At 47.0% G+C, this 26,826-nt stretch overlaps 1 protein-coding gene across 1 annotated transcript in view; it reads left to right on the top strand.

The window, feature by feature from the left end:
• The window catches only part of HS3ST3B1 (heparan sulfate-glucosamine 3-sulfotransferase 3B1), a 29,916-nt gene extending 23,303 nt beyond the window's left edge, over nucleotides 1-6,613 (top strand). The window contains exon 2 of the mRNA XM_014272800.3: nucleotides 2,515-6,613. Within this exon, the coding sequence (XP_014128275.2) occupies nucleotides 2,515-3,133 (619 nt within the window). The 3' untranslated portion in view covers nucleotides 3,134-6,613. The remainder of the gene's footprint in view (nucleotides 1-2,514) is intronic.
• Nucleotides 6,614-26,826: the final 20,213 nt, after the last annotated feature.

The raw sequence follows: 26,826 nt of genomic DNA on the forward strand, positions 1-26,826 counted from the left end.
GGCTGATGCCAGGCCAATGGATGCCTCTTAGGTAAAGAGTTACTCCCTGCTTTCTTCCACTTATGGTGAGCTCCTCTGTATTTGCTGAAATGCTAATTAAGAACCTGTGTTTCCCAACTGAATCAACTGACTTGGCACTCCATCCCCAGCAATTTCCTCCCGTTTCACAGCCCTGCCCTATGCCTTTCTTGTGCAAGGAGGGGAAAAATAAACCTTGCATCATTCCCAGGAGACTGATAAATACTGGCTGTAGTAGTCCTGGAGGAGAAATCAGTCCCAAAATGCAGGGCCCCATACAACCAGTAATCCAATGAACCTGACCTAAAGCTGAAGGGCTTCAGTGGAACACGGGCAACCTGAGAATGTTTTGGGAATCTTTCTCCTCTCTAGGCAGGTCCCAGGCCATTAAGGACTTCATGGGTGGAAAACAACCTCTTAAATCAAGCTGAAAAGCAGTTGGTGGCCAGTGCAGGATGGAGAACTTGGGTTTAATGTGGCTGTAAAAGGGGACACACTTAATGAGCAAATGTTGAAATCTACCTCAGCCCACGACAAATTTAAGAGTTGCTCTGAGTGTTATTGACTGGTCCTATTCTGTGACAGCATTATGGGGTTGCAGAGTTGGCCAGAAAGGCGAAGGATTAGTCAGAGTTTTATTCTGGTTGCTGGTTTTGGCACACATACTAGCTCCTGCCTTCCAGAAGCTCTCACATCCCAGGTATCTGGTAGACCAGCGTGATTTTTATCTGCATGTGAAACTCCACTTGTGTGGACTTGAAATCCCAGCCTTCAGGGTTGCCACCACCTCTGGCCATGACTGGAGGTTCCAAAGCTGATATCCCCTTCCTCCACCGTCCACCTCGTCCATTGCCACTCCGACCTGGGTGCCATGCAGGTCTGGCACAGGGGATTATCTCCCACCTTGGCGCTGTGGAGAAGGGGCTTTATGGGCGGCCTGTGGGCACCCCTCACAGGGAGGATGGGGGTGCAGCCCCTGGGTGCCCCTTGCCAGTAAATACATTGCACAAAGCAATGCCAGAGGCTGGTGAAGTAAAATACCAGGTACAGTGTGAGCTCACCAATGGTTGCATAAACAGCTACTGACCAAATTTCATAGACATGGGATGATTTAGGATGCAAACAGACCTCTCATTCCTGGATCCCCTGTTATTTGCCCTCAGAACAGACTGGTCAGCTTTCTTCCCTTGCGTTCTTAATAAGGGCAACCATTGGCTTTAGCACAAATTATCAGTGGCTGTTTTAATTGCAAGAGCCTTGGTGATCTTTGCTGTGGAAGCATGAAAGCAGTCAGGGAGGAGATGGCTGTGGGAGCAGCCTCTGTGTGGTGTCCCGTGGCTGAGGGAAGCACAGCTTCAGGCTTGCAGATCACGCTGGCTGCTTATTTCTCTGTGCTGGGTGGATGCTTTGAAAACTTAATGAAGTTTTATAACTTTAATTTTGTACTTGACTCCCCTTTTGCCTTTTCTTTTCAACTGTCTCTCAATCGAGAGCAAATGAGTCCATTAGGGCTATAAAGGGAAAGAACTGGCAAACAGTCTAAAATATTTTAGCTGGTCTAGTGAATAATAGGAAAATTTACTCTTCCTGCTTCATGCCACTTCCATCAATTCTGCAAGCTCCCTACTCTTTCCCCATGTGGTCAATTAGGAATAGGCAGGGAATAAGGTAGAATTGCTGGAACCTTTAAGTTTTAAAAGTACTTTGTGGAGGTATGTCCTGCCCATGTGCTGAGGTTGTGTTCTCCGCAGTTGTACCCCATATCCTGACCTGCTGTAACCCGTGGGGCAGTGCTGGAGTGGGGTTGTCCTCATTGTCTCTTGGACTGGGATGTGCTGAAGATGCCACGGGCAGCTCTTGATGCCCTTTCTTGCTCATGTGAGGAAACAAGTGATAGGGAATAGTAAAGCAGGAGGAGAAACTGGATACAAGAGGACACCTGTGAGTGAAGTCCTGCTGTTGGGCAAGCCAGAGAAAAATTGCACCGTCTTGCTTGAATTCGGAAAAGTTTTGCATTTGGAATGCTGAGGGAAAATGAGGTGAACATACTCCAGTGATCTCCTGCTTTTCCGCTGTACCATCCTCTCATTCCCACGGGGAAATGAGCTCTGGATTGGGGCTGAGGTCTCAGTGGTGTAGTCATGAGCCAAAACAGCCACCTCAGGTGCAGCTCAGGACCCATCCTGACCAGTCTAGAGCTGGTGTGGTACATTCAGCCATGGTCCAAGCACAGAGTGTAGCTCAGCTAATCCACTCATTAATAACTGGGGGATTACTCAACTGCATTTCTAATACAGTGGCCTTTAATAATAATCCTCCCTTAATCCCTAAATCAATGGGAAATGGATTTGTCTGTCTGATCCAAATGGCCTGTGAAGGCATTCTAGGGAGAAGAATTCTTGCGTATCTATGTGTGAACATACCTGTAAATGCATATGGATATTTTTGTTCCTCTTCCTTGCCCTTCTGACCCATGTCTGTGCGTTTTGCTGGCAGGGAGCTGATGCCCAGGACACTGGAGGGGCAGATCACCATGGAGAAGACCCCCAGCTACTTTGTGACCAAGGAGGCGCCAGCCCGCATCTCCTCCATGAGCAAGGGCACCAAGCTGATCGTGGTGGTGCGCGACCCCGTCACCAGGGCCATCTCGGACTACACCCAGACCCTCTCCAAGAAGCCTGACATCCCCACCTTTGAGAGCCTGACCTTCAAAAACAGGACTACAGGCCTCATAGACACCTCGTGGAGCGCAATCCAGATCGGCATCTACGCCAAGCACCTGGAGAACTGGCTGCTGCACTTCCCCATCGGGCAGATCCTCTTTGTCAGCGGGGAGAGGCTCATCAGGGACCCCGCGGGGGAGCTGGGCAGGGTCCAGGACTTCCTGGGCCTCAAGAGGATCATCACGGACAAACACTTCTACTTCAACAAAACCAAGGGCTTCCCGTGCCTGAAGAAGGCGGAGGGCAGCAGCAAACCCCACTGCCTGGGCAAGACCAAGGGCAGGACCCACCCTGACATCGACCAGGAGGTGGTGCAGAGGCTGAGGGACTTCTACAGGCCCTTCAACATGAAGTTCTACCAGATGACAGGGCAGGACTTCGGCTGGGACTGAGCCTGGCATGGGAAAGTCCCCTGTTATTACTTGCCCAGCAGGGTTTGCTTATATAAAGAGATATATATGTATGTAAAATGTACAGAAATCTATTTTATAATAATTTATTTTTAATTCCTAAGCAATTAATTCACTAAGCTGCCTAACCGCACTGGCTAGAACGGTAGCCTGTAACCTGTTTAACATTCCACGGTGTTTAATTCTAATGTCTCTCCTTTCCTTGGTTTTTTGCCCTTCTTCTTTCTCTTTGGTTTGGTTTGTAACAGACAGTGCTTCCACTTTTCCTAAACAAAATTTGTATTTAAAAATCAAAAGGAGGGAGGGAGGGAAAGCACAAGTTTATTTTTGTTACGGGTATCTGGCCTTTATAAATGGTTGCTTTCCCTATTCCAGTGTCCCAGTCTCTGCTCCGCTGTTGTGCTCCCTCATCCCACATTTTTCTGGCTAGTTCCATGGCCCAGAGGGGTGTTTCTCTGGGGTGGGTGGGAGGAAGGCTGGGCATCCCTGCACCCACATACCTCTGCTGAGCAGCAGCATGTTTTCCCAGTGGCTGTAAGCCTGGGAACCCCAAGCCAAGGGCTCCTGCTCAGGATTGCCAGGAGGGCAATGTGCTCTTTTTCCAGCAGACAAGCTGCAGAGCTGGTTGCATAGGCAAAGCTCTCAGTACAGTTTTCCTTCCTGCTTTTTGTCCAGGAGGTTCTTTCCCATAGTCCCTCTATGCATTTAGAATCTTTACTGCAGGACAAATGTAAAATGCTGTGTCTGTGTGTGACATGTGTGGTGCTGGTCAGAGCGACTTGCAGAAAGTGTTGCTCCAGGGACACCCATGCACACCAGGCACTGCTGGGAGATGGAAGTGCCTGCAGCACGTGGAGCACCCTCCATCACCAAAGACACCAGCAGAACCACTGGGAAAACCTCAGGTGCTTGCCTGGCATCGTTCCCAGCATGCAGCATGTCCCAGGACATGGCACAGGCACTGTTACCTCCAGCCCCACGGCCGCCACAGCACGTCCCAGTACGTGAGACTGGGGAACATCGCCCTTAGCCCTCTTAATTCCATCTTAATTCTATCTGTGGTCTCTACCAAGGGAGAAGTGCTGCTTTACCAACAAGGGTGAGTCTGTAGGACGGCAGGGGGGAATCTGGGCATGCTGGGGTTGGGGTACTCCTGGCAGTCCCTGGGTGCCCTGGCTGAGCAGCCAGGCAGGACAGGAGGCTGCCAACACGCAACCATTAACCTGAATGAAATCCTTCTCAGATGTAAGCACTTGCTGTGGGACTCTGGGACAGGTTAGGTCTGTCCTGAGAGCTCTACCAGTGTTCTGTGAGCCCAGGAGGTCCTGATAAGCACTGTGTGTGTCCAATGCCTTATCACTGCTGTCAGAGGGTCTGCCAGCTTGACTGCAACACTTCCAGGGCAAGATGGCAGCAGAAGTGATCTTCTCACTGAATGTTTAACAGAAAGAGAGCTCTGATGTCTCTGGGCTTGTTCTCCCCACTCCTCATCTGCAGCCCTGAAAAGATGCACTGCAGTGAGCATCACCTGGTGTTGCTGTGGGAGCACTTCCAGAGGCAGTGTGAGTGAAACTGGAAACAACAAAAGCACCAATGGGTAGAACATCTAATTTCATATGCATTGCCTATAGAAATCCCTGCCCTGCACCTCTCCATAGTTACCTGTAGCTCCCCCTTAGAGCTGCCCATTGTAGCTGTGCCCAGCTGTGGTGGGGCGCATTCAGTGTTGTTTCCCAAATGTTTGTTTTACTTTTGCAGCCTCCTCACTCTAGCCTGCCCCTTCCATCTCTCTGCTGTGGTGCTGGGTGATGAAAATGTTCCTTAGAGCCTGAGCTGCTCTGTCTGGGTCTCGAGCTAGTCCTGCTCCAGCAGACAGAGCAAAGAGCACAAAGAGCAGACTTGGCTCTGGGTCTGCTGCAGGTGCCAGGGAGCTGCCCTTCAGAGCTCTGTATAAACCTGAGGGCTTCTGGCCTGCTCAGCAGTGTCACACCTCCAGAGGGATTTAGGGACTCACACCACCATGAGTGAGTTCACCCCTGAGGTGGAGTGCATGTGGGTGACCTCAAGGAAAGGGAGATTTTAAGCATAACAGCATCAGGCTGAGATGCCTACAAAGCAGGATCCAAATCCCTCCTTGGGGTTTGCCTCCAAACACATGTTCCCACAAACAAGGAAGTTCTCCTTGCCCTGAGCCATTTCTAGTGCAGAAATGACACTTTGGGCCAATGCAGTCTGACTGCAGAGGGTTCAGGTGGGATGAAGGACCTGCTGGGCTCTGCAGGCTGACAGCCCCTGCTTTCCCTCTGTCCTGCAAAATCCAGCTGCAGGCCTAAGCAGCTGGGTGGATCTATGCACTTTTGAGAGGTTTGGCTTCAGCTCCAGCCAGGTCCCTGGCTCTGTCTCCTGCTGCTGGACAGGTGATGAGTGCAGGAGTGTGTCTGCTTTATCCCAGACCCTGCCACTGTTGGGTGACCGAGGGGAAGGAGCTGCAGGCACTAAGAAAATGCTTCCTGGTGGAAAAACAAGTGATTTTTGGTTCTCAAAACCTCAGTCTTCCTTCTAGCAGCTTATGCAATGCATGGAAAGAAGCTTGACCTCTCCACCTGGCCCTTGGTGAGCTCCCACCTCCCCGTGTTTCACTGGTGGAGCCTCCAGGACCTGTGTGCTGGCATGGGCTCCTTTCCAGGCGCTTCCCCGCGGAGTCTCTGCCGGCTGCTCAGTGCCTGAAGAGTTCTGCATCCCCCTGCAAGTCTTCCTTGCTTGCCTGCAAACAAGTTTTTAATATCCCAATGCCTTCCTCAGCTGTACAGCAGAGTGTGGGCTTAATTTGTATAATCAAGCCCTGCTGCAAAGAACTCTTGTGGAGCAAACTTGTTGGAGAGTGGAAATACAGAGAGTGAGGAATAACACTTCTAACCATAAGAAAATTTTCTCAATATCTTTCATAATGAAGTCTGCAGTACACTTTTAATGTAAAAAAGCCTTACCTAACAAATATGACAATGAAGGTGAATTCTCTGTGGTGTTCATCTGGTTGCTAATATTGGAATTCGTGCTTTTTTTTTTTTTAAATACCCCCCCTTATTTCTTTTAAATTAAGCTTGGAGGTGTGATTAGAAGTTTGATTGGTTGGTTATTTTTTTCACATTGTAACTTTAATTTATGGCTGAGTTTCATTCAGTCCTTTATTCAGAAGTGCAGTATAGCTATTAGTGATGTGTTGCCTGTAACATGGTTCTATAGTCCAGTAGCCAATTTGTAAAAAAAAAAAAAAAATACAAAATAGAAAGGAAAACAAACAAAAAAAGCCACAAAAAAGAAAAGAAAAAAAAAAAGTATATGGAGTATTTTGTGGTATGTACAACACAAATTAATTTTACACAGAGAAAGATGTTTCTAGGAAAATGAAATTCTGATAATTCATACTATTTGTATGAACAAATAAAAGCTCTATTTTCCGAAGCAGTAGGCACGGCTGTGTTCATTCAGGAGGGCTGGATGTGCTGTCCCTGCCAGGACTGTCTGTGCAGCTGGGCTGGCCCAGGGGCCGTGGAGAGCCTGGGGAGGGGGACACGGTGCTGGGCCGGGGCTCCCTGGAGCTGCTCTGGAGCCAGGGGCTGTCCTGGGGCGCGCAGAGGTGTCCCAGTGCTGCCCAGGCAGGGCTCTGGGGGCTGCCCTGCCCTGTCCTGCTGGGCACACCCATCTGGGCATCCCCTGCTGCACCCAGTGCCAGCTCAGGGTCTGGGGCTGCCCTGTCCTCCCCTGCTGGGCACATCCATCTGGGCATCCCCTGCTGCACCCAGTGCCAGCTCAGGGTCTCAGGGACTGTCCCTGGCCCTGCTGCGAGCACTGGATGGGCTCAGGGATGCTCCAGGACAAACTCAGTCCTTCACAGCTGCAATGGGGAGCCTCTCCAGTGCCAAGTTCCTTTTCCAAAGCTTTACTCTCACTGTAGTGATGCTGATCCACCCTCTGGGGTCAGTGGTTGCTGCTGCTCCCTCAGCATTTTTCGGCATAAAACTTCATTACCACAAAATTCAGAAAGTCCTAGGCCAGTGCTATACCATGCAGCACCTGAAGAATTAGATTTATATAATGTACCAAATGCCACTAAAAATGAATTTAAATAATTTCATTTTTCTTTGCAAGCCTTGCATCTGGTGCAGAGTAATTGATGATACTCTTTCAGATTGTTCATTTTTCAGAGACCTTCTAGAGAAGGAGTCAGAAGAGAGCAAAAGATTTAATTTAGCCATTTAGGAAGAATTTAACCTGGAAACCTCCAGCTGGTCCAGGGATGTAATTAGTTGTTCCCAAACTCTGGCAATGCTTAAACTCTATAGGTGTCTCATTTTTAAAATATGTAGATTTTACTTTAACATTCCCATGTAACTCTCAAGCAGCACAGCTGGATGACCTCAGCTTGATGGAGTTGAGCTGTTCTTTACCTCATTCTCACCTCCCCTTGATTTCATTCCAAACCAGGTGTGAATGCCCCAGCAGATGTCACTCCTGGAGGCAGCCTGGATCTGAGTTCACCCTGATTTTACAGCAGCTCATGGAGCCCTGTCCCTCATTTCTGCATTTTATGTGAGCTGCTCTGTTCTGGGTTGGAAAGCATGCGGGTGCCGTTCCTTCACAGGGAGGTTGGTGCTGCAGAGGAAAGGGAAGGGGATTCCTCGAGTCCTTGTGGGGTTCAGCATCTACCCTGTCCTCTGCATATCCCTGAAAACTGTTCCCAGGTGTACCTGGGCTTGTGGATATTGTGGATTCATTCCCCAGTTTGGTTTGGGGACCATTCTCAGGTGCTGTTTGGCAAGAGCATCCATAAGACAAGGATGAGCCCCCATGTCTGTGGCTCATGGGGGCCTAGATACAGAGAAGGGTTTGCTCTGAAGAAGATGGGCTGAAGGGTCTACTTGTAGATCTGGAACCTCAGCTGAAGGAGGAAGTTCCTGAAGGCAAATGGATTGATGAAGAGGTAGGTGAGACTGCTGTGACATTGCTGCTAACCGTGGTGATAGCCAGTGGATTTACTTTTTCTCTTGGCTGATACAAGAAAGGTGAGAAACAATTTCTTTAACACAGAAATCAAACAGGTCTCCAGGTTGTGCAAGTGAACGTGGCATTTCTAGGGGAGATGCTTGGGCTGATGGCAGCATCCCCGAGAAGCATCACCTTGTAGAGATGAGAATAGACAGAGCAGGGAGAAATCCACCTGAAAGGGTGCAGACTGCTGCCAGGAACATCTCTGTGCAGCACTCAGGGAGTGTTGAGCCCTCCCCGAGGAAGGTGAGGGAAGGGTGAAATGACAAAGGATAATTTGAAGAGCATGTAAGCACTAGGGAAAGATCTGGGGAGGGTCTGTGAGGGCAACAAGTGCTGGTAAATGTTGGAGTTGAGTCCATGCTAATAAAGACATTGAAAAAGTTGGTAGATTTCATAGGTAGAATCACATTTATTGAGCTTTGGGCCAAAATGATTCATTTTAAAGTACCTTGAAGCTTGAGGTTTTCACTGGGAGCCGTTTTCAGGAAGATATCTTTATTGTATATGTGTATTCTCCTTGTGCCCAGTGTTCAAATGTCTGGGAGTTTGTGCTGCTGGCAGTCCTAGATCCCCAACCACCAGAGCATTGCAGTTTTTGTTATTTTTTTCTCCCCTTCAAAAATGTTACCTAGCCACTAAATCTGTCTGTAAATTGCTTTATTCGAAGCTAAACTATTATCCTCCAATTTCTCTCTGTGGTTAAGAATCATGGTGTTAAAACTTTTCCTAATGCATATATTTAGAAAGGTAGTGGCTAATTGGTTATAAATCATTCAAACATTTCTGTGCAAGGCAATTGTTCAGCACCTTGTTAAATGGCTTTTTTATTAGAGAGAGGAATATCTGTGTCAAATGTTAGGGCTGGTACCTTCAGCTGGGGTAATAGCATATGACCATTGCAAGTCCTCAGACCTTCCTGTAAATGAGGATATCCCCACCCCTTTATTTACAGATTAAAATTAATTTCTTTAAGACACCTGATTGTTGCAGAGTCCTGCAGCCTAATTCACTGTGAGAGCAGGTGGTCCCAAACACTCAGCAGGCTGGTTGGTCTCATTGTCTCTGAGCTCTTCTCACCAAGATTTTTCTCTCTTTTCCTCCTGCTGCTTTCCCTGATTCTCCAGCAGACTATGATTCAGTCCTGCAGAAATTTTAGATCTTGACTTCTGCTTCTGCAGTTTACTCTTTCCCCCTGAGAAGGGTCTTACAAATAGGATTGCAAGAATCAGCCACTCTCACTGGAGCAATTTGCTTGAGAACTGGAGAGCATAGTCCTCCAGGAATGCTATTTGCAACTATTTATACAGTCAGCTCTAAATGTGAGGTTTAATTCATGCTCATTAAGTCCTCTGAGAAGCTTGATGAGCAGCACTGCAGCAGTGCTAAGGGTTCCTGGCTATTTGAGCTGCTCACAGCAGCAAAAGCATCACCGTTTTTCTTGCCTTGATCTTTTCCCCATCCCACCAGGGACTGGTAGGGAGAATATTGGTACCAGCTACCTCAGGAAAAATCTGGATATTGGTCTTTTGCCAGAAATTACAGGTCATGTGCTGGTAGCCACCAAAATGCTAAACAAAGGGATGAATTTTCAAAATAATATGCTCCAAAAATGGCTTGGCAGAGAAGATCCAATTGGCTGCTTTGACATTGAGGTTATTTAGCTGGGAATTGATGTGTCAAAACCTTAAAAGCTACACCAAAGAAAATTTAAGAAAGCGCCATGATTCCAGCTAATTAAGTAATGTCAGCCAAATATAATTTATTTCTCACCATCACTCATGTCTACAACAGAATTATCTCATTTTTGATTTCTAATGACTTACTCTCTGTCATTAATCTGGCCATGAATTATTTTTATATAACTTTTTGGCATTGAAACAAAGATTTTTTTTTTCTTTTTAATAAAGAGAGAATCCCTAGATAATTCTGCATCACCCTTGAAAGGGGGCAGGGAGTGTAGCTTAGGTTTCATGGCACAACTCCAGCCTCCCTTCCCAGAAACTCCAGTAGGCTCTAACCCAGGTCTTACCCAGGACTGCAGCTTATCCTTGCTCCCTGTGAAATTCCTTCTAGTATCACGCTGCATGTTCAGGCTCTGGTTTGGGCTTTTAGTCTACCAAAAAAGAGGTCTTTTCCTGAATTTTTCAGGTCAGGGAATTTTTTCGAGTGCTCTTCACTGAGCATTACTGGCTTTTCAGTTTCTCCTAGGATCCCTGGCTCTTCTCATAGGTACAGGGGATTGCTGAGGTTTAAAATTTGGCTCCTTCCCTTGGATCATGCACAATTCTGTCCCAGGCATGTGTCTCCTGGTTATTGGAATTGTTTGTATTCCTGCTTTACTGCTTTGGTTTGCATGTTTGTGTTTCCTAATGGTTTGTTTCTTCAAGTTCAGCTCGTTTCCAAGTCCCTGGAGCAAGTCCCAAGGATGCTCCCAAGCAGGACTGGTTTTTTCATCCAGTACCCCACCTCTGATCCCAGCTAGCTCCAAGGGCAAGGAGATGAACCTTTGTTTCCTGCTGTTCATGGGTGAAGAGGCTGAATCTGAAATGTGGAGGTCTGTGCTCTGCTGGGGTTTCTGTTGCAGTGAAGCCCTTGAGCATAACCTAAAGGCACCAGCAAATACCCTTCATGTGAAAGGACCAGTCCCAGTACAGAGCAAAGAAACTCTGGTGGTTTAGAAGGGCAAGAAGGTGTTGGATGCTTTACATACATTTGGCCTGACCTCCAGAAAAACCCCAATGTTTCCAAGCACTTGAGAAGCAGAGCCTGCTCCCCTCAGCCACCAAGAGCTCTGCATCTCCTGCGGGAGGAGCTGCCTCTTCCAGCCAGCCCTGACTGCTGCAAGGGAACCTGGCGGGCAGGGGACACAGCAGAGAGCCAGGGAGAGCAGCAGGAACCTGGTGGGCAGGGGACACAGGGAGAGCAGCAGGAACCTGGCGGGCAGGGGACACAGGGAGAGCAGCAGGAACCTGGCGAGCGGGTGACCCAGCAGACACCCAGGGACAGCAGCAGCAGGGCCAGGAGCGCCGGGCAGGCAGGGTCTCAGCTGGCAGGGATCTGCTGCCTGCAAAGGGCGAGCTGGGAGGGAGCTGCAGGTAGCAAGCACACGGCTGGAGGGGAGTGAGGAGAGTGGCAAAGGGAGCACTGCACAGGGACAAACGTGGCTTTGCTGTGTCCTCTGCGTGGGCTGGGGCTGCAGCTTGGGCTCACAGCCATGTGGGCAAGGAGGGAATGGCTTCAAAGTGAAGGAGGGCACATTTACACTAAGCATTAGGAAGAAATTATTCCCTTGAGAGTGGTGAGGCCCTGGCACACGGTGCCCAGAGAAGCTGTGGGCAGAGAAGATGTGTGCCCCATCCCTGGAAATGTCCAAGGCCAGGCTGGATGGAGCTCTGCACAACCTGGTCTGGGGAAGGTGTCTCTGCCCGTGGCAGGGAATGTGGAACTAGGTGATCTTTGAGGTCCCTTCCAATCCAAACCATTTCATGATTCTACATCCTGCATCTCCATCTGCATGGAACAATACTGTATTATTTTTCAAGCCTTTGTATCAAATTCCAATGTGGAGGGCCCAATCCTCAGTTTGGTATAAATCAGCCCCATTTCACATGCTGCAGCTGAAGTTGCCTGAGTAATTTCAGTGGTTCCTGTGGGGTTTATGGCATCTGGTGGGACCTGCATTTATGGAGCTTCTAAAATACCGAAAAATCCTGAATTAATTCTGAAGCAAAAAATACCTTATCCTGAATTAATTCTGAAGCAGCACTTGGATACTACAGATGGATCCATGTGTATCTTTTTTTGCTGTTCACCACTTTCACTCTCCTGTTTTAAAGTTTAAATAATTATGTAACATGGGAATAAACAGTAAATTCAGGAACAGCTTACAGTTTAGCAAAGATTGAGTAATTCTTGTCAAGAGCAAGCTGGCATAGCTGTGTTGACTTCAAGGGAGCAGAATTGATTGATGTTAACAATGTGCCTGGCCCTGTTTCTCCAGATGTTCTGGTGAATGCCTGCAGATAATGAATCCTGTCTGGAAATCTGCTGAAATTTATGAATATTTGTGGGATAAAGATGTTGTTACATGGATTACTGTGACCTGCTCCAGGCATGGCTCAGTGCAGGGCAAGAAGCAGCCCTGCTTGGTGAGGCATAAATGCTGCCAGAGACCCCAATTCAGCTGTGGAGGACAAAGCTGTTGCAAGCACTGCTGCAAGTGGATTTATCAAGTGAGCGATTGTAGCTTGCTCTGTGTGTGTGTGTGTTAGTGTGACATAAACATCTATTACCTTCATTTGTAAAACTTCTCCTTGGCTTACCTCAGGGCAGATACTTCTGAGAGCTCAATTACAGGCAGTTATAGCTGCTTGACAACACTTCTGGCACAGGGCAGGGCCGTGTCCCTGTCAGGGGCAGATCTCTGTTTATTAATGTACTGACATCAAGCAGTGCCTGAAGTCAGCTGGGAAACTGCTGAGCTTCCCACAGGGATGGAAAGAGATGAAGCCTGCAGTGTGAGGTCCTTGTGGCTGTGCAGGAATTTCCAAGAGGTCTTTGGTCACCTTGAATCCCACTGGGATGGAAGGACAGCTTCCCTGTGGAATGGTCAGTCTCCAAAGGCATTGCCATTCAGGCAGGAGCAATCCCATCCCTGCACCACAAGTGCAAAGGGATTTACCCAAGCACGGCAGGGAGCCTGGGGCAGTGCTTGCAGTCAAAGGTGGATTCCTGGCTCTCAGCCCACAGCTCTTTAAAGCATTTAAGCAGATACAAATCCCATCTGAGGATTGGAGCCCTGCTCTTGGGGGGATTAGAGAGCAGAAACTGTCCTTGTGTCAGAGCCTCCCGCTGAACTGTCGCCATGGAGCTTGAGGGGGTGATCCCTGTCCTTCACCAGTGTCTCCCCACCTGGAGGGACTCTAAGGTGAGGAAGGATCTCTGGAGGTTTACAGCACCCAAATGATGCCGTTTGAAAGAGCTGTTTAGCAGCCTCCTGCTCTGCTAGCTGGCACAATGAGGGCAGGAAGGGGCTAGGAGTCTCCTGAGAGTGGCTGGGATCTTTTAAAGGTTTATTTTTAAAAATACTTTCATTCTCCTTCTAAAAGCTGGTGGAAGGGGCTTGCATGGCCAAATGACAGCTCCAGTGATCAATCAGGTCTTTCTAATGACCAACATCCTGCAGCAGTGAAGGTTCACAAGCAACCACAACCTATTATTACATGATCATCATCCATCATTACATGATGAAATTGTAATTATAGGAGGGAAGCATGGCATAACACTTCCACATCAGACACCCCAGAGCTTCACACTTTGCTGGCAACTCTGACAAATTCACTGAAGTATTTAATGAAGATGCTTCCTTCCCCTCTTCCCTCCCTGCCAGCCCCCCTGCCCTGATTCAAGACAAGTAGGAACTCAGGAGGAAACCAGGAGAGGGAAAAATGTGGGAAGAGTTCATCGCACCAAAACTCCTTAGAGCAAATCCCTTGTGTCCTTACTGCTCCTGTGTACCTTCAAAACATCAATGACAGAGCCAGGTGTAAATGTCTACAGCTGTGGAGTCTCAAACCCACCCGTAGGCTCCCTCAGCAGTCAGCACAGCACTGGGAATATCCTAAACTGTGGCTGAAGTGAGCTGTCTGTGGGAGCAGAGCCCTCAGTGCTGGCCCTGACACATTCAGGCCAGAGTTAATTATCTCAAAAAGAGTGATTCTGTTGGGTGTGATTTACTGTTTCACTTGCATTAGCACGTTGACTGAGATGATTTGTCAACAATCCTCTGTAATTTGATCTTGATTTAGGCTAATCAGGATATGTCTAACTCAAAGTGTGTATTTAAACCCCATTGAACGTAATAGGGCATAAGTGCATGCTGAGGAAATATTAAATATTTTCACAAAAAGACTGAACTGAAATACTCAGCCATTTGTTGTTTCAACCATTCTTTCCACATGCAAGAAAAAAAAAATCTATTATTCTAATATCATGAGCTGTCTCAAATTATTTTGCCAAGCTAGGAAATTTGTTAAAATTCCACTCTGGAAACTTGAAAGCAAAACACACCAGTACATTAAAGTGTTTTAAACCCACTGCTGAAAAAGTGGTGACATAGTGGCTTTGTTCCAATTTTCTATCTGGTTTTTGTTTTTTCTTGTGTCCCTACAGAAATTTCAGGACTGAGTCAATTTTGTAAAAGTCACTTGGATTCCACGAGGACTGCATTTGCAGCCTTGCTAATGTAATTAATGTCTATTAAGTGAGCACGTGCCCCAAGCAGCTTAATAGGAAAATCTAATAATGTTTCCTATTGGAATGTTCCCTGTTAAATTGTCAAAGTGCTTTAGTGTATGTTTTCTGTAGGCAGCACTGTATAATGGAAATGTTACACAAATTAGTATTAGGCCCTTGGTGAAATGGGATCTTTTATTTAATTTGATTTTACAGCCAGGATGCAGAGTGGTTGCTGCTTTGGCCTCACCAGCACGTGGCCAGGCACAATCAGGCTTTGCAGGGACCACCTTTGGAATGACTCCCACACAGCCCTTGCCTGAGGAGTGGCTGGGCTTGTTTTTGACCTGATCTCTAAATGGCATTAGTAATGTCCTTGTGGAGCAATAGCACGGCAGGATGGGCTCCATAAAAACAGGAATCCAGCACTGCCTGACCAGTGTTTATTTTTTTTAGGAGGGTAACAGAAGAAAATGGAGAGCTCGTGCCTTTGTTTCTGTTTGGTGGCAGAGCTGCAGTGTCTGAATGAAGCCCCCCTTGTCCCTCAGGGGGTGCTGCCCCGTTTGCTGGAGCCCCACTGGGTTCCCTCGGGGGTGGTTAATGGAGCAGGGACGGGCAGAGCCTCGTGCCAAGGTCTGTCCCTCACCCCTCCATGTGCTGGCGTGGCAGAGACCAGCTGAGTCTGCTCTGGGAAGGGACACAGGGAGCAGGGGCACTGCTCTGCTCGTGCGGTGCCAGCCACGAGTGCTGGGCACGGTCTCTGAGCTCCTGTCCTGCTCCTGGGAGAGCTGAGTGGTGAGGAGGGCAGGGCTCCATCCCCTTGAACCTGGGAAACCGTGAAATCCCAAAGGAGCTGCTTCTGTTCTCAGCACCTACACAGTAACCTTGGTCAGTCAGCAGTAAATGCCCACATTAAATTCTTCCCTCCAAAATCAGAGTGGCAAACGTTTGTGCTGTATGAGGGAGATGCTGGGTTGGCTCAGTCTGGGCTGGTGCAGCTCTGAGAATAGAGTCTCAGCAAAATATTAACTGAAAATTGACTGAGATTTGTTCCTCTTTTAGTTGTTTCTGTTCTGGAGAGGGGAAGGGATGAACATCCCCCTGGATTTTAGGGTAACAAAGAGAGCAATTTGTTGAGGAAACTCTCTGAGATGGGCAGTGCATCTGCTGTTAATATGTAAGGGGAAAGGTTTGCCTCTCTCTTCAGACTGCTGCTTTAACTCACCCCAGGAGGAAACCACCAGGCCAGGGGTTCTTTAATTTTTCATCAGGCAAAGCTGTTTCCTTCCCTAGAATGGAGAATTTCTTCTTCAGTGCAGACCGATTAATTCTGTCCTATGCACCATCTTGTACTTGGGGCTTGCAGCAGAGCTCCTGCTCCTTCTGCAGCACCAGGCACTTCTCAGACACCTCTGAAGCCAGAATCTCCTCCAGGAGCAGCTCTGGGCGGCAGCTGGGCTGACTCTGCTTCAGGAATAGCAAATTAAGGAAGACTTTGCTGAGCAGCCCCCTTGAGCTCTGCCTCCCTTGGAGCCCCTGAGCTGCCCAGCCAGTGTCCAAGTGTCCCTGAGCCTGAAACAGCCAGCTTTGGTTTGGATTTAATGGCAATTTCCCTCAAAACACCACTCAGAAATTCACACATAAATTTTAGCAACCTGGTCTAGTGGAAGGTGTCCCTGCCCGTGGCAGAGAGTTGGAATGAGATGGTTGTTAAGGTTCCTTCCAACCCAAACCACACTGGCATTCTGTGTCTGAGGTTCACTGGGTCTCCCTGTCTTCCAGAGAAGCACCATGATCATGGCAGAAGCTTCCCTGGATACAAATCCTCTCCCAGGAGATGAACTGAGAGCTCAGGAGCAGCCCCAGGTTTCCTGGTTTGGTGAACTGAGCTGCTGTCCTGATCCAAAAGAAAACAAGAAAACTGGAATTTCCAAAACCATTGACAGACATCATTCTCACAGACAGAGTTTTCCTGCTGTCTTTCAATGGCATTTAAGCAAAGCTAGAGCTGAACTGATAGTGCTGGTGTACAAGGGCTGGGGAACAGGGAAATGGGATAGAGAGGGGAAATTGTTTGGGCAGTTCTCAATGGAAAATGACTTTAACAACAACAAACCCATTCTGTCTGCTTGTAAAACAATGAACTTAAAATCCTTGTGTCCGCTCAGTGAAAAGTCCCTAGGCAGGGACAACTTTGACCAAAATCATTAAACAGGGAAACCTACACTTCTTGTGTGTTCCCATTACCAGCTGCAAGAGCCTGTGAGTGTCTTTATAGATTTCTGCTGTCGTAAAGGAAAAAAAGAGTTCTTGGTTTCTCATACTGATGAATCTGTAAAACCTTTGCTTGGCTTTTTTGGCTTAGTTGTCTTTTTAGTTTGGGGGAGAGTTTAATGTTGTTGGGGTTTTCTTTTATTTCCTCATGAAAGCAGTTCTCAGAGGTTGGCTGGGTTCACTTTAACTTATAATTAGAGAAACTGAGGCAAAAATGGGGCTGTACCTTGCCCGAAATCATAAAATGACAACATTTGGGGTAGAACCCTGATTTTTCCTGGTTCCAGCTGGCTGTGCAGAGATGCAAGAGGGCTTCCCTGGAAGCAGGTCAGAACTATTTCCCTCACCTGTGAGCCAGACTCTCTCCTAGCAGCAGAGCCATACACCCCATTTTGTACCATTTAGTACTGATTTTTGTCATCACTGGAACGCCTTAGACACAGGCAGAGCTGGAACTAATGGTACTTGATAAAATCCTTCCATTTTATTGGTTTGGTAACTGATGTCAGGAGCTCCATGCCTGCATGAAGCATAAGCATGAACCATGTGGAAATGATTGATGAGATGTTTGGTCCATGGCAGGAGAAGGAGCAAAAGCTGCCTTTCTCTTGAAGCATTTGGCTTTTATTAGCTACCTGTAAATGCAGTGATACTGGGACTTCCTTGGCCAGGAACCACTTGGTTTAGGTACAGAATAGAGAGAGACATTTTTTATGCCTGTGGTGTTGCTGTCTTGGGTCCCCGCCCATTATGATTTTCTTAGTTTAATATTGTTGCTCAGCTAAATTTTAATTAATTTCTATCTTATGGGGCACTGTATTCCCTGAGAGAAAGTTTGTGTGCTGGGTGAAACAGGGATGTGGGTCCAGGGAGAGGGCTGTGGCAGGGTGTGCGTGTGTGTTTGTCCTCACTGGTGCCACCTGGGCCAACTTGTCCTGGCCTCACCTCTCCTGAAGGCAAGAGATGGCTACAGAAACATGACCTCTATGAGACCTTGGAGTCTATTCCGTGCATTTGAGAGAAAAACATTACTGTTCAGAAGGAAAAGCAACAGCAGCTGCTCTCTGGGCTGGTGGGACACAATGTCCCAGGAGATCCTGGCCGTGGCACATGTTGTGCCTGTGGCTCTCCAGGGAGGTGCTGGTGGTTTTTGTCCTTTAGAGCTGGCAGCTGAACTTCCTGAAGCTTTGGAAGCTTCCATGGCTTGAGTCTTCCTGTGGACAGGGGCAGTGAAACTGAATGTCGTGGAGTGAAAAAGGGAGGTGAAAGGTGGAAAAGGAGAGACAAAGTGGAATGTTGTGCTAGGTTTGTCTGCAGCCACCCCCAGTCTGTGTGTGCTGTTTGACTTTGTCAGATGTTCTTGTCACAAAGACCATTTTCTGCAGGGACAGTGTCTGGGTGATGCTGATATGAGCAGGAGTCTGGGATTTGTGATGGACTATCTGGTTCGAATCAAATAAAGAATGACTCTGAATCCCTGCCCAAAGCACAAATGAAGCCTGCAGCATGTTAACAAGATGAGAAAGTCTGGCCAACTCACTTAATCTATTCCAGGCTCCTCTTGGCTTCCAGGTGTTCGTCCTGGATCACAAGCCAAAACATCCTGGGAGAGGCTTGCTGTCATATTTCCAGCCCATCTGATAAGGCTCTTGCCTTCAAGCCGGCATGCTGCTGCAGGATTCCCACTCTGCCCTAGCCAGGGATGTCAGCTCAGGGCTTTCAGGCCACATCCAAACTGTAAACAGAAAAATAGAGGATTTATTGTCCAAATGCCTCACCAGCTGCATGCCTTTGACCTCAGAGCTCCCCTTTGGGACATGTGCTTATTTTCTTGTCCAGTGTCCTGTCAAATCCTCATGGCACTTTTCTCTGTTTTAAAGGGTGTGCAAGGGACTGGGCAATGATGGTGGATCTAAAGGAGTCCAAGCTCACTTCTGTCCCTAGAGAAATCTGCCTTGTTGACAGGACATGCTAGGACATGCTGGCTGTGTCTAGGCTTCCAGATGGGCTAAAGGGAGCAGGGAGAGCCCCGTGCTGATGTGGGAATGGGTTTGGGGCTGGTGATGGTCCTGCACTTCATCCACATTCACAGTTCATGGCTCTAGACTGGGACTGCCTTGCTCTTCCTTGGCTTCTGGGCTCTGACTTGCTTTGCAAAGGGCAGGGAAGGTTCTGACAGGACTCAGGGTCCCATGGTGAAGGAAAAAGCCCCTGAGTTGTGTCCATGGCCAGCCTCCTCTGAGGAGCCTGCTGAGTGCAGCAGGAGCAGGGGAAGGAAGAAAGGGGAAAGACTCATCCCTGATGATTTTCCCAAGCACTTGGTGGGGGTTGGACAAGGCTAAAACTCAACCCAAGGACTTTGCCACAAACCCCTGGCTTTTCCAGAGTTATATGAACGATGCTTCAGACTGACTTTTCGGTGTTTCTCTGAATTATCTGTGTATTCTCCTACCAAACATTACAAGTACTTGCAATTTTTTTTCCCCCAAAGAGCTGAATCTAGTCACTTTTTTCCTCTAGGCTTCAGAGGAAATGGAAAGGTACTTAACTTATGTTTTATTCATTGCAGTCACTATCTCTTGTTAATTTACTTACATTATTTACAGAATTTTAAAGTATTTTGTGTGTCAGGCAGCATCCCAGGTCCTATAAAATGCTAATTTGCAAACTGTATCAGAGGCAAACATCTTTCCTGGGCCTCTAGGTAGACAAAGGGTCATCCGCATTCCTAATTTATTTTTTATGATTCTATATTTAAATGCAATAAAGCCTGCTTGAATGGCAGATCTCAGGCAACCCACTTCTCTGTGTGGTTAAATTTTATGAAGATCCATTGCGGTTGTGCTACTGGTACAATAAATTTAATTTTTGATCTAGTGCCCTTAATTAGTAAGGATGACTGAACCTGGTTTAAGTACAGGAATAACTATCTTGGATCTTTGCCCTCAACGAGAATGAACATAAGGTTCCGAAAGTTCAAGCAACTTTCTGAAAAGAAACTAAGTTTTATTTCCACAATTGCTTCTTTGCACTTCCTGATTCCAATGAGAGAGGAAGTGGGGGAAAACTCAAACCCCAGAAGGGCCTTAATGTTTTAGGTTTTAATCTCATGTCTGTGAGCTCTCAGCAAATTGGTCCAGTTTCCAGCCTTGGGGTGTTGGAGTCTTCTGAAGTGCTGGAGCAGTTGACACCATAAAACTGGGCAGCATGTGAAGATTTAGGGACATTTCAAGGTAGTCTAAATCACTGTGACATGCCTGAACTGTGTGTTTCCTGCTGCTCAGTTGCCTCTCAAGGTTTCAGTCCTGAGGAAGTTTTAGGCATAACTGGTAAAGTTCTCATGAGGCTGGTTGTTGCCCCAACACAGGTTTTTGGAGGGAGCAGCTGTGGTGTTTCCAGCTGTTATGAGATCTCTTTTGGAAAAATGACAGATACATTTTTTTGGAAATGACTGGTAAACCTTGGAGCTTTTCTGCTGCTGGGAGCCAGGGTCTTGTGTGGCTGTTACACTCTTCCAGTGCTCACTATGAAAACAAACAACTAAAGAAACACTGTCCATTAGACACTGTGGTCCTGGCCACCCACCCCAAGGGAGCACAAATTCCTTTAGCAGCATGTGCTCATGATGGACACTCACAGGACAAGCTGTTCCATCCTGCTGGACTCTGAGGGCAGCTGGGTGAAATGCAAGGCTGTGCAAGGCTGAGGAATCTGCTAACCACAGCTAGCTCAGGTTTTGGGTTGTCCTTGATGATAGACTTTGGGGGAAGGTATTTTCTAAGTCAGCAGCCTGTACACATGGCATTATGCTGCTCAGAATTTCCCTGTGTGTGCACTGTAGCCAGAAGGAATACACTTAACATACAAAAGCTGTCACTCTACTGAGAGGAAAAAAAAAAATCCCATTTACAAGCTTGTTTGAAAGATTTCCTCCCCCCTTCATCTTAACCAAGAAACTGGCATGTTGATAAATGCAAGCCCCAAGAATCTGAATGCTGCTCAGACACTGTGCACTGTGATGCTCAGCCAGCCCAGCAGCACTCCCTGCCCAGAGCTGGTTCTGCCACCTCCAGTCAAGGCAGGGACACAGCCCTGCCTTGGGGTGTGCTAGATTTATGTGCAAAGCACAGCTGATAGTATATGAACTTTGATAGGAATTAAGAATATGATAATTTTGCAAGTCATTCTTTATGATGTCCTTATGAAGTGGGGAAAGGCATCAAAAGTTGCCCATTGTAAATCACTGGCAGCTAAATTTAAATATGTTCCTCTTCCATTCACAATCTTGCCCCCAGCTTGCTGCTGTGCTCCAGTGGGCCCATGGGTCTAGATCACCTTCTTTCCACCATGAATAAGACCACAAATTCCTCCAAGCATTCTCTTCAAGTTGACTCGAATATGCATTTCTAAATATTCTTCCTTTTTCCAGACCTTGGTTAGTCTCACTATGAGGTGAGAAATTCCTTCCTGATAGTTTCATAAGTACACATGAGGTGTCATTTACCATCATTGGTTAAATCTAAATAAATCCATTTGTTCCCCAAAAAAAGCCATTTCTTCTGTGATGTCAAAGCCTGGCCTTGGTGACATCATTATTCATCACAGGAATTGCTGTGAAGCCCCAGGAAATTACTGGCTACAGCAGTCAGGAGCCAGTTACTGAATGCAGGACGAAAAATACTCTCTTCAGATAAGAGCATAGGAAAAGAAAGAATGGAAATTTAGGACAGGTTAAGGGATCTTTTGATGTGCAGAATGTAATCTTCCCCTCTGTGTGGCAGAGATTAATTCTTTTTTTGCAAGGTAAAGAACCTCTAAGGAAATACATTCTAAATAGGCTGATGTACCCAGATACAACAGGAAGAGAATGCTACAATTCTAAATCTGTGTACCTGGAGATAAATGAGAAGGGGCCGTTCTTCCTCTGAGGGCTACGCTGGAATGCTTCCTGATCTCAGGAACCTCCTGCATGCACATGGCAGCTGAGATATTCCAAGCTGGATCTTCCACTGATAATTTCCAGTGCATTTGCTGCAGTGCATCATACATCCAGGATGGAGTTTGTTTTAGTGAAATTGTCATTTTTAGTCCTAAATAGCTGATGACCAGAAGGCTAAAGACAGCTCTCCGGAAGTGACCTTGAAGATCACACACCATTACTGACTCCTTGTTTAAATTGCAGAGAAATGCTGGGGCTGCATAATAAGATGTTGATTGTCAGGCTGAGCAAGCAAACTGAGGTGAAGATGATGTTGGGAAGAACTGCTGTTTTACATCTCTGCCTGCACTGTTCAAAATGCTTTCCTTGATTCTCTGCACATCCACTATCTTCCTTCAGCAAACTTCCTGGAGATAAGTTTCTGCTCTTCTTGGACAAATATTTTTCAGAATAAACAGGGAGGCAGAGGGAAAGTGTTTGTTTTATACCTTGGTGACGTGATAAAAAAAATCTCCATGTTCTGCAGCCCTTGAACCATTGTTCCTTTGTGCTTTTGGCAGAAATGTTTGGGCTGTATTGATTTCTTGTGAAATGAAATGTTAACAAATGTGTAGCAACAATGGAAGTTGTTTCCTTCTCTTTCTTGTGAATTTTCTGAGCCTGGAGGATTTTTTGACCTTTATTCCCTAAGCTCCTGGTTGGAAATTGAATGAGGTTCAGGGAGAAATAGTATAACAATTAGTGGTGTGTTCAGCTGGCTTCTTTCTCCCTGTACTGTCTGTGTCACATGAACCTGCCTGAGATGTCAAAAATAACAACAGTTAAATATCTATGAAACACTGGACATGAGGCAGCATACAAGTAATGTTGCTAACTTTTTAAAATTATTACTTCAAAATTTAATAATATTCTCTTGGAGGGGGAAACTCCTTGTCAAGTAAATCTCATTCCTGGCTTAGCCCAGGGTTTTCTGCAGTGCTATGAGCCCATACAAGCTTTTCAGTGCCCTACAAGCTGAGGCAGCTGCTGGCAACAGCCTGGGAGCAAAGCTGGTCCCACACCAGCTCCAGAGGTGCCAGCAGCTGTGGGGGAGAAAACCTGAACCTCACTGTACTATTTTCCATCTCTTAACAGGAAAAAAAAAAAAAAAGGCTACGAAGGGGAAATTAATGGGGATCAGCTCCTCCTGGAACTCCCACTGTACAGTTGGTTTTAAGCTGCAGATCTTATCAAAATCTCATCAAGGCACATCCAGGCCCTGGGCTTTGTGTTGCAGCACCCTGAGCTGCCGTCCTGCACTGCTGGATGTTCCTGCTCTGATGAATCAATCCCATAACATCCCACTCCTCTGTGTGTGACCTCCCTGCTCTGCAGGGCTGTTTGCAGGGTTATCCAGGTGCACTGCTCCCAGTGCAAGCTCCCAACACTCTCTCCCTCCTGTAGTTTATAGCTCTCACTGTTCTGGCAGGGAACAAAAGGATCTGACCTTCCTGAGGGCAAGCAGGGAAGTTACTAAATAACAGAGCTCTCCTTTCCCCAAAAGGCTGTAAATTGTGCTGAAATAGTGGTTTCACGATATGCCAGATGAGGAGCTGCTGTCGGCCACCAAATGATTTTTAATTGAACATGAAGCAGAGGAAATGCTTTACCCTGGAAAACTCCCACCTTCTCTCCCCTGCAGAGCACACATGTGCTGCCTGCCCTTGTCTCAACCTGATGGAAGCACTGGCAGCATCCCGTGGGTCAGGGGAGGCTCTGGTCTGCCCCCAGAAAGGACACAGAGGTACCACCAGCTTTCAAACCGCTGCTGCTGTCCCCTTGCAGTGCTCAGGGACAGCTCACGGCCTTTGGACTTGCTGAAGGTTTGGACACGTGCTTGTTGTCAGGCAGGGCAGTGCTGGAAAGCCCAGAGCCCTTTGTGGGTTTGGGTTGCTTGCTTTGCTTTGGGGACAGCCTGGAAGGGGCATCGAGCAGCCTGGTCTAGTGGGAGGCATCCCCAGCCAAAACAGGGAGATGGAACAAGGTGCTCCTGCAGGCCCCTTCAAACTCAGACTTTTCTGGGATCGTGTGGCAGGTCCACTGTGCCAGAGGGATGAGAAAAACATAGTGGAAATGGCTCTGCTCTGTTGAGAAAACTTTCATTAATGGTGGAAAACAAGGTCCCAAAACCAGAAGGTGAATGAACTGGATTTGTGCCGCCTCTCCTCCAGCTGCAACTAGTATTTCTGAAGAAGGCAAGACAACAAGTGCCACAAGACACTTCTTTTTTCATCTGTGCAACTTCTATTGAACACCCCAAAAGTATTCCCTTTTTAGAATTTAATCCTTAAAAAATTCTCTTGCACACTTTTTCTCCTCCTCTTGGTTATTTTCTTTCACGCTTTGATGTTATTATTTGAGGGACATTACTGAGTCCCAAAGTGTGGAAGAAATGGTTCAGAGCCAAAAAGTTCTACCGGAAAAAAAAATTAAAAAGTGTTTCCACGGCTCCTCTAAATGCAGCCAACTTGGTTTTCAGTGGCTCCAGTTTTATAGGAGAGATTTCTGAAGTTCTACCCTGAGGTCACCAACTTGTGGGAAAGTACTTGTGATTTCTCTCTCCCCAGCCAATAAGTATCAGTGCTACTTTTCACACTATTGCAGAATGACCCTAATTAGGCTTATTAAAGTTAGTTCTGTGCTAATGTTGTGGCCACAATCCTGCAAACACCTCTGCATATGTACAGACATTATTGATGTTGAGTTCCTGCTAAAGGCAGTGAGGCTGGATCTGTGCTGAAAACTGCATGTCAGGGATGGTGAGAACAAAAGCTGCGGCCAGATGGAAGCAAGAGTTTTACATAAAATAAGTTCTGAACCAATCATTTCCTCAAATTAAAGCAGAATCCTGAGGGTTGGGGTTTTTTCCTGTCAAGGAAAAGATGAGTTTAACATTTTTATAGCATGTTATTGTGACTGAGCACTATACTGGCCTTGTCCTTCCTCCCTACCCAGTGTTGCTGCTGCTGCACCCGTTGCAGTTTCCTCATGAGCATCTTCCTCTCCAGAGCAGGGGCAGCTCTGCTCCCAGGGAGCCCCCAAGCCCTGGGAGGGCTGGCTCGTGCCTCATGCAGCTCTACCACCCAGAAATGCTGTTCCTGCCCACCCTGGTACCCCCAAAGTGAGCAGCAGCTGCAGGAGGTGACCAGGGGCTTGAAGATCTGCCAAGCCTGGGTGCATCCAGCTGACCTGCAATTAATGCTGGCCTTGCACCCTCCAGGGCTGGGTCTCTGTCTTGGCTTGGGGTCACTGTCCCCAGGGATGACAGTAGCCTGTCTCTCACTCATGCTCCACTAATACAGAGCACTTTTTTCTCATGCAATTTTGAGCATCTCTCCTGTCTCTGCTGCTGGGTTGTGACTTCCAGGAAAGGCCTCCTGGTGTCTGCCTTTGTTTGTTGGCTAATTGGTGCCTCAGGAAGGAGATGTGCATGGTGGACACGAGCGTGCCCAGGTCTGATTTGTTGCAGCAGGTCCTATTGAGAAGTTCTCAAGCTTCGCCACCGTTCTAACTCATTGTGTGTTTTCTCCTCTGGGCTTTGGCTCATTAAGCAATGAAGCAAACTTACTGTGCCTTGGACAGAGGCTACATGAGAACTTCCCATTGAGTTTCTTAAGAATTCTTGGTTTTGGTGATTCTGAGCTATTCAGAAGCCTAGTGTTGAATGTGTTAGAATAGATGGAAAGAGTTCAATTGATTTTGGGGGAAGTTTGCTTTAGCCCATTCACAAAGAAGAAAGGACACCACCTAAAGATGTTCCCTCAAAGTATTTCTTCCTTCCCACTAATTTCCCAAGAGCTGAGGAAGTGGGCAGTCAATTATGCAGAAGAGCCACTGTGGGTCAAGGGAGCCCTCAGCCCTTGCCCAGACCCAGTGGGCAGCTGCATATGAACAGTGGCTGCTCTCACAAATCCATCGCTACCCTTTGCTGTGGAGATCCCTAATTAGACAGGAGCGCTGGAACCTTTCCAACACGTCTCCCCTGCTGGCTGCCCTCCCATTTGGTCATGCTAAACGAGTAGGTAAATAGGCCTTTCATGAAATCTAACACCCGCCCTACCTAATCCCCCCTGCCTTCAAACTGTGGGGCTAATCAGTTGTTTTGACATAACTGGGATCCAAATTCTATAAGGAATATTGCCAAGAAAAGTTCAAATCCAAGACCAAGATTAATGAGAACTTCAAAGAAATTTGCCACCAAATGTTACTAATTTAGTACACCCTCTGTTTGAAACCAATGACCTAATTGGAAACTATATTCTTTCAAAGCCTTTATGTTCCAGCTCTTTAGTATTCAGGAGGTGACTTCTGAGATCAGAGTGGGTTTATGTCATTTGGTGGGACAGGACTGTTGATTTCCACTCCCACCTCCCTAAAACTGGGATAAAATATCCAGCATTAGGTGATTGTGCTCTTAATGCACAATAAATAACAGGTTTGTAATCAGACAAACAATTTCCTCCTGTTCTCCAATAACTGAGTATAATGTTACAAATCCCTTAAAGCTGGTTAGAGAAATGAAAGGTCTGACTGACTTTGCTCCTTCACATGTTGCCAAAAAATCAGCACATCAAAAAAAATTATACTTAGCGTAATGATGCACGTTGTTTCACAGAGCTGTTGGTACTACCTCTGCCTTCCCAGTTTCACCAGGGTCTAAATGGCTGTATACTCTGCACTTGGCTATGGATTTGGGAAGAAAACCTGAGGAGAACATCTGGTCATTGATGCCTTTAGCAAAGATCAATCAACCTGAGGTGGAGATAATACTCTCATTAGCTCAGGTGCTTCTCTGTGTCTTGGGCTCTTCCTAGAGCTCCACAGAGCTCCACGCTCTCCTGACAGGGTCCTGCTGTCACCCGTGATGGGGCTGTTTGTCCTGCATCTGACTGTGCTGATCCTCACCCCTGGGGCTAGACAGAGGCAAGCTCATCCTGGAGACCCTGCAGGTTCTCCCAGCAAATGAACTTCAACAGAATGAGGTCAAGGTGGGATTTGTCATGCCTGCTGCTGCAAGTCAACATTTTGTGTAGATGTACATTCTAGATCACTGCTTTCTGTATATTAGGAAGAGGAAAGTTTCTCCAGTTCAGGTCTCTACTTTAGTGTGAAATGCACCATCCTCTGGCACTGGCTATTT

The sequence above is a fragment of the Zonotrichia albicollis genome, chromosome 19 (genome assembly GCF_047830755.1).
Source record: "Zonotrichia albicollis isolate bZonAlb1 chromosome 19, bZonAlb1.hap1, whole genome shotgun sequence".
In the NCBI taxonomy this organism is placed as follows: domain Eukaryota; kingdom Metazoa; phylum Chordata; class Aves; order Passeriformes; family Passerellidae; genus Zonotrichia; species Zonotrichia albicollis.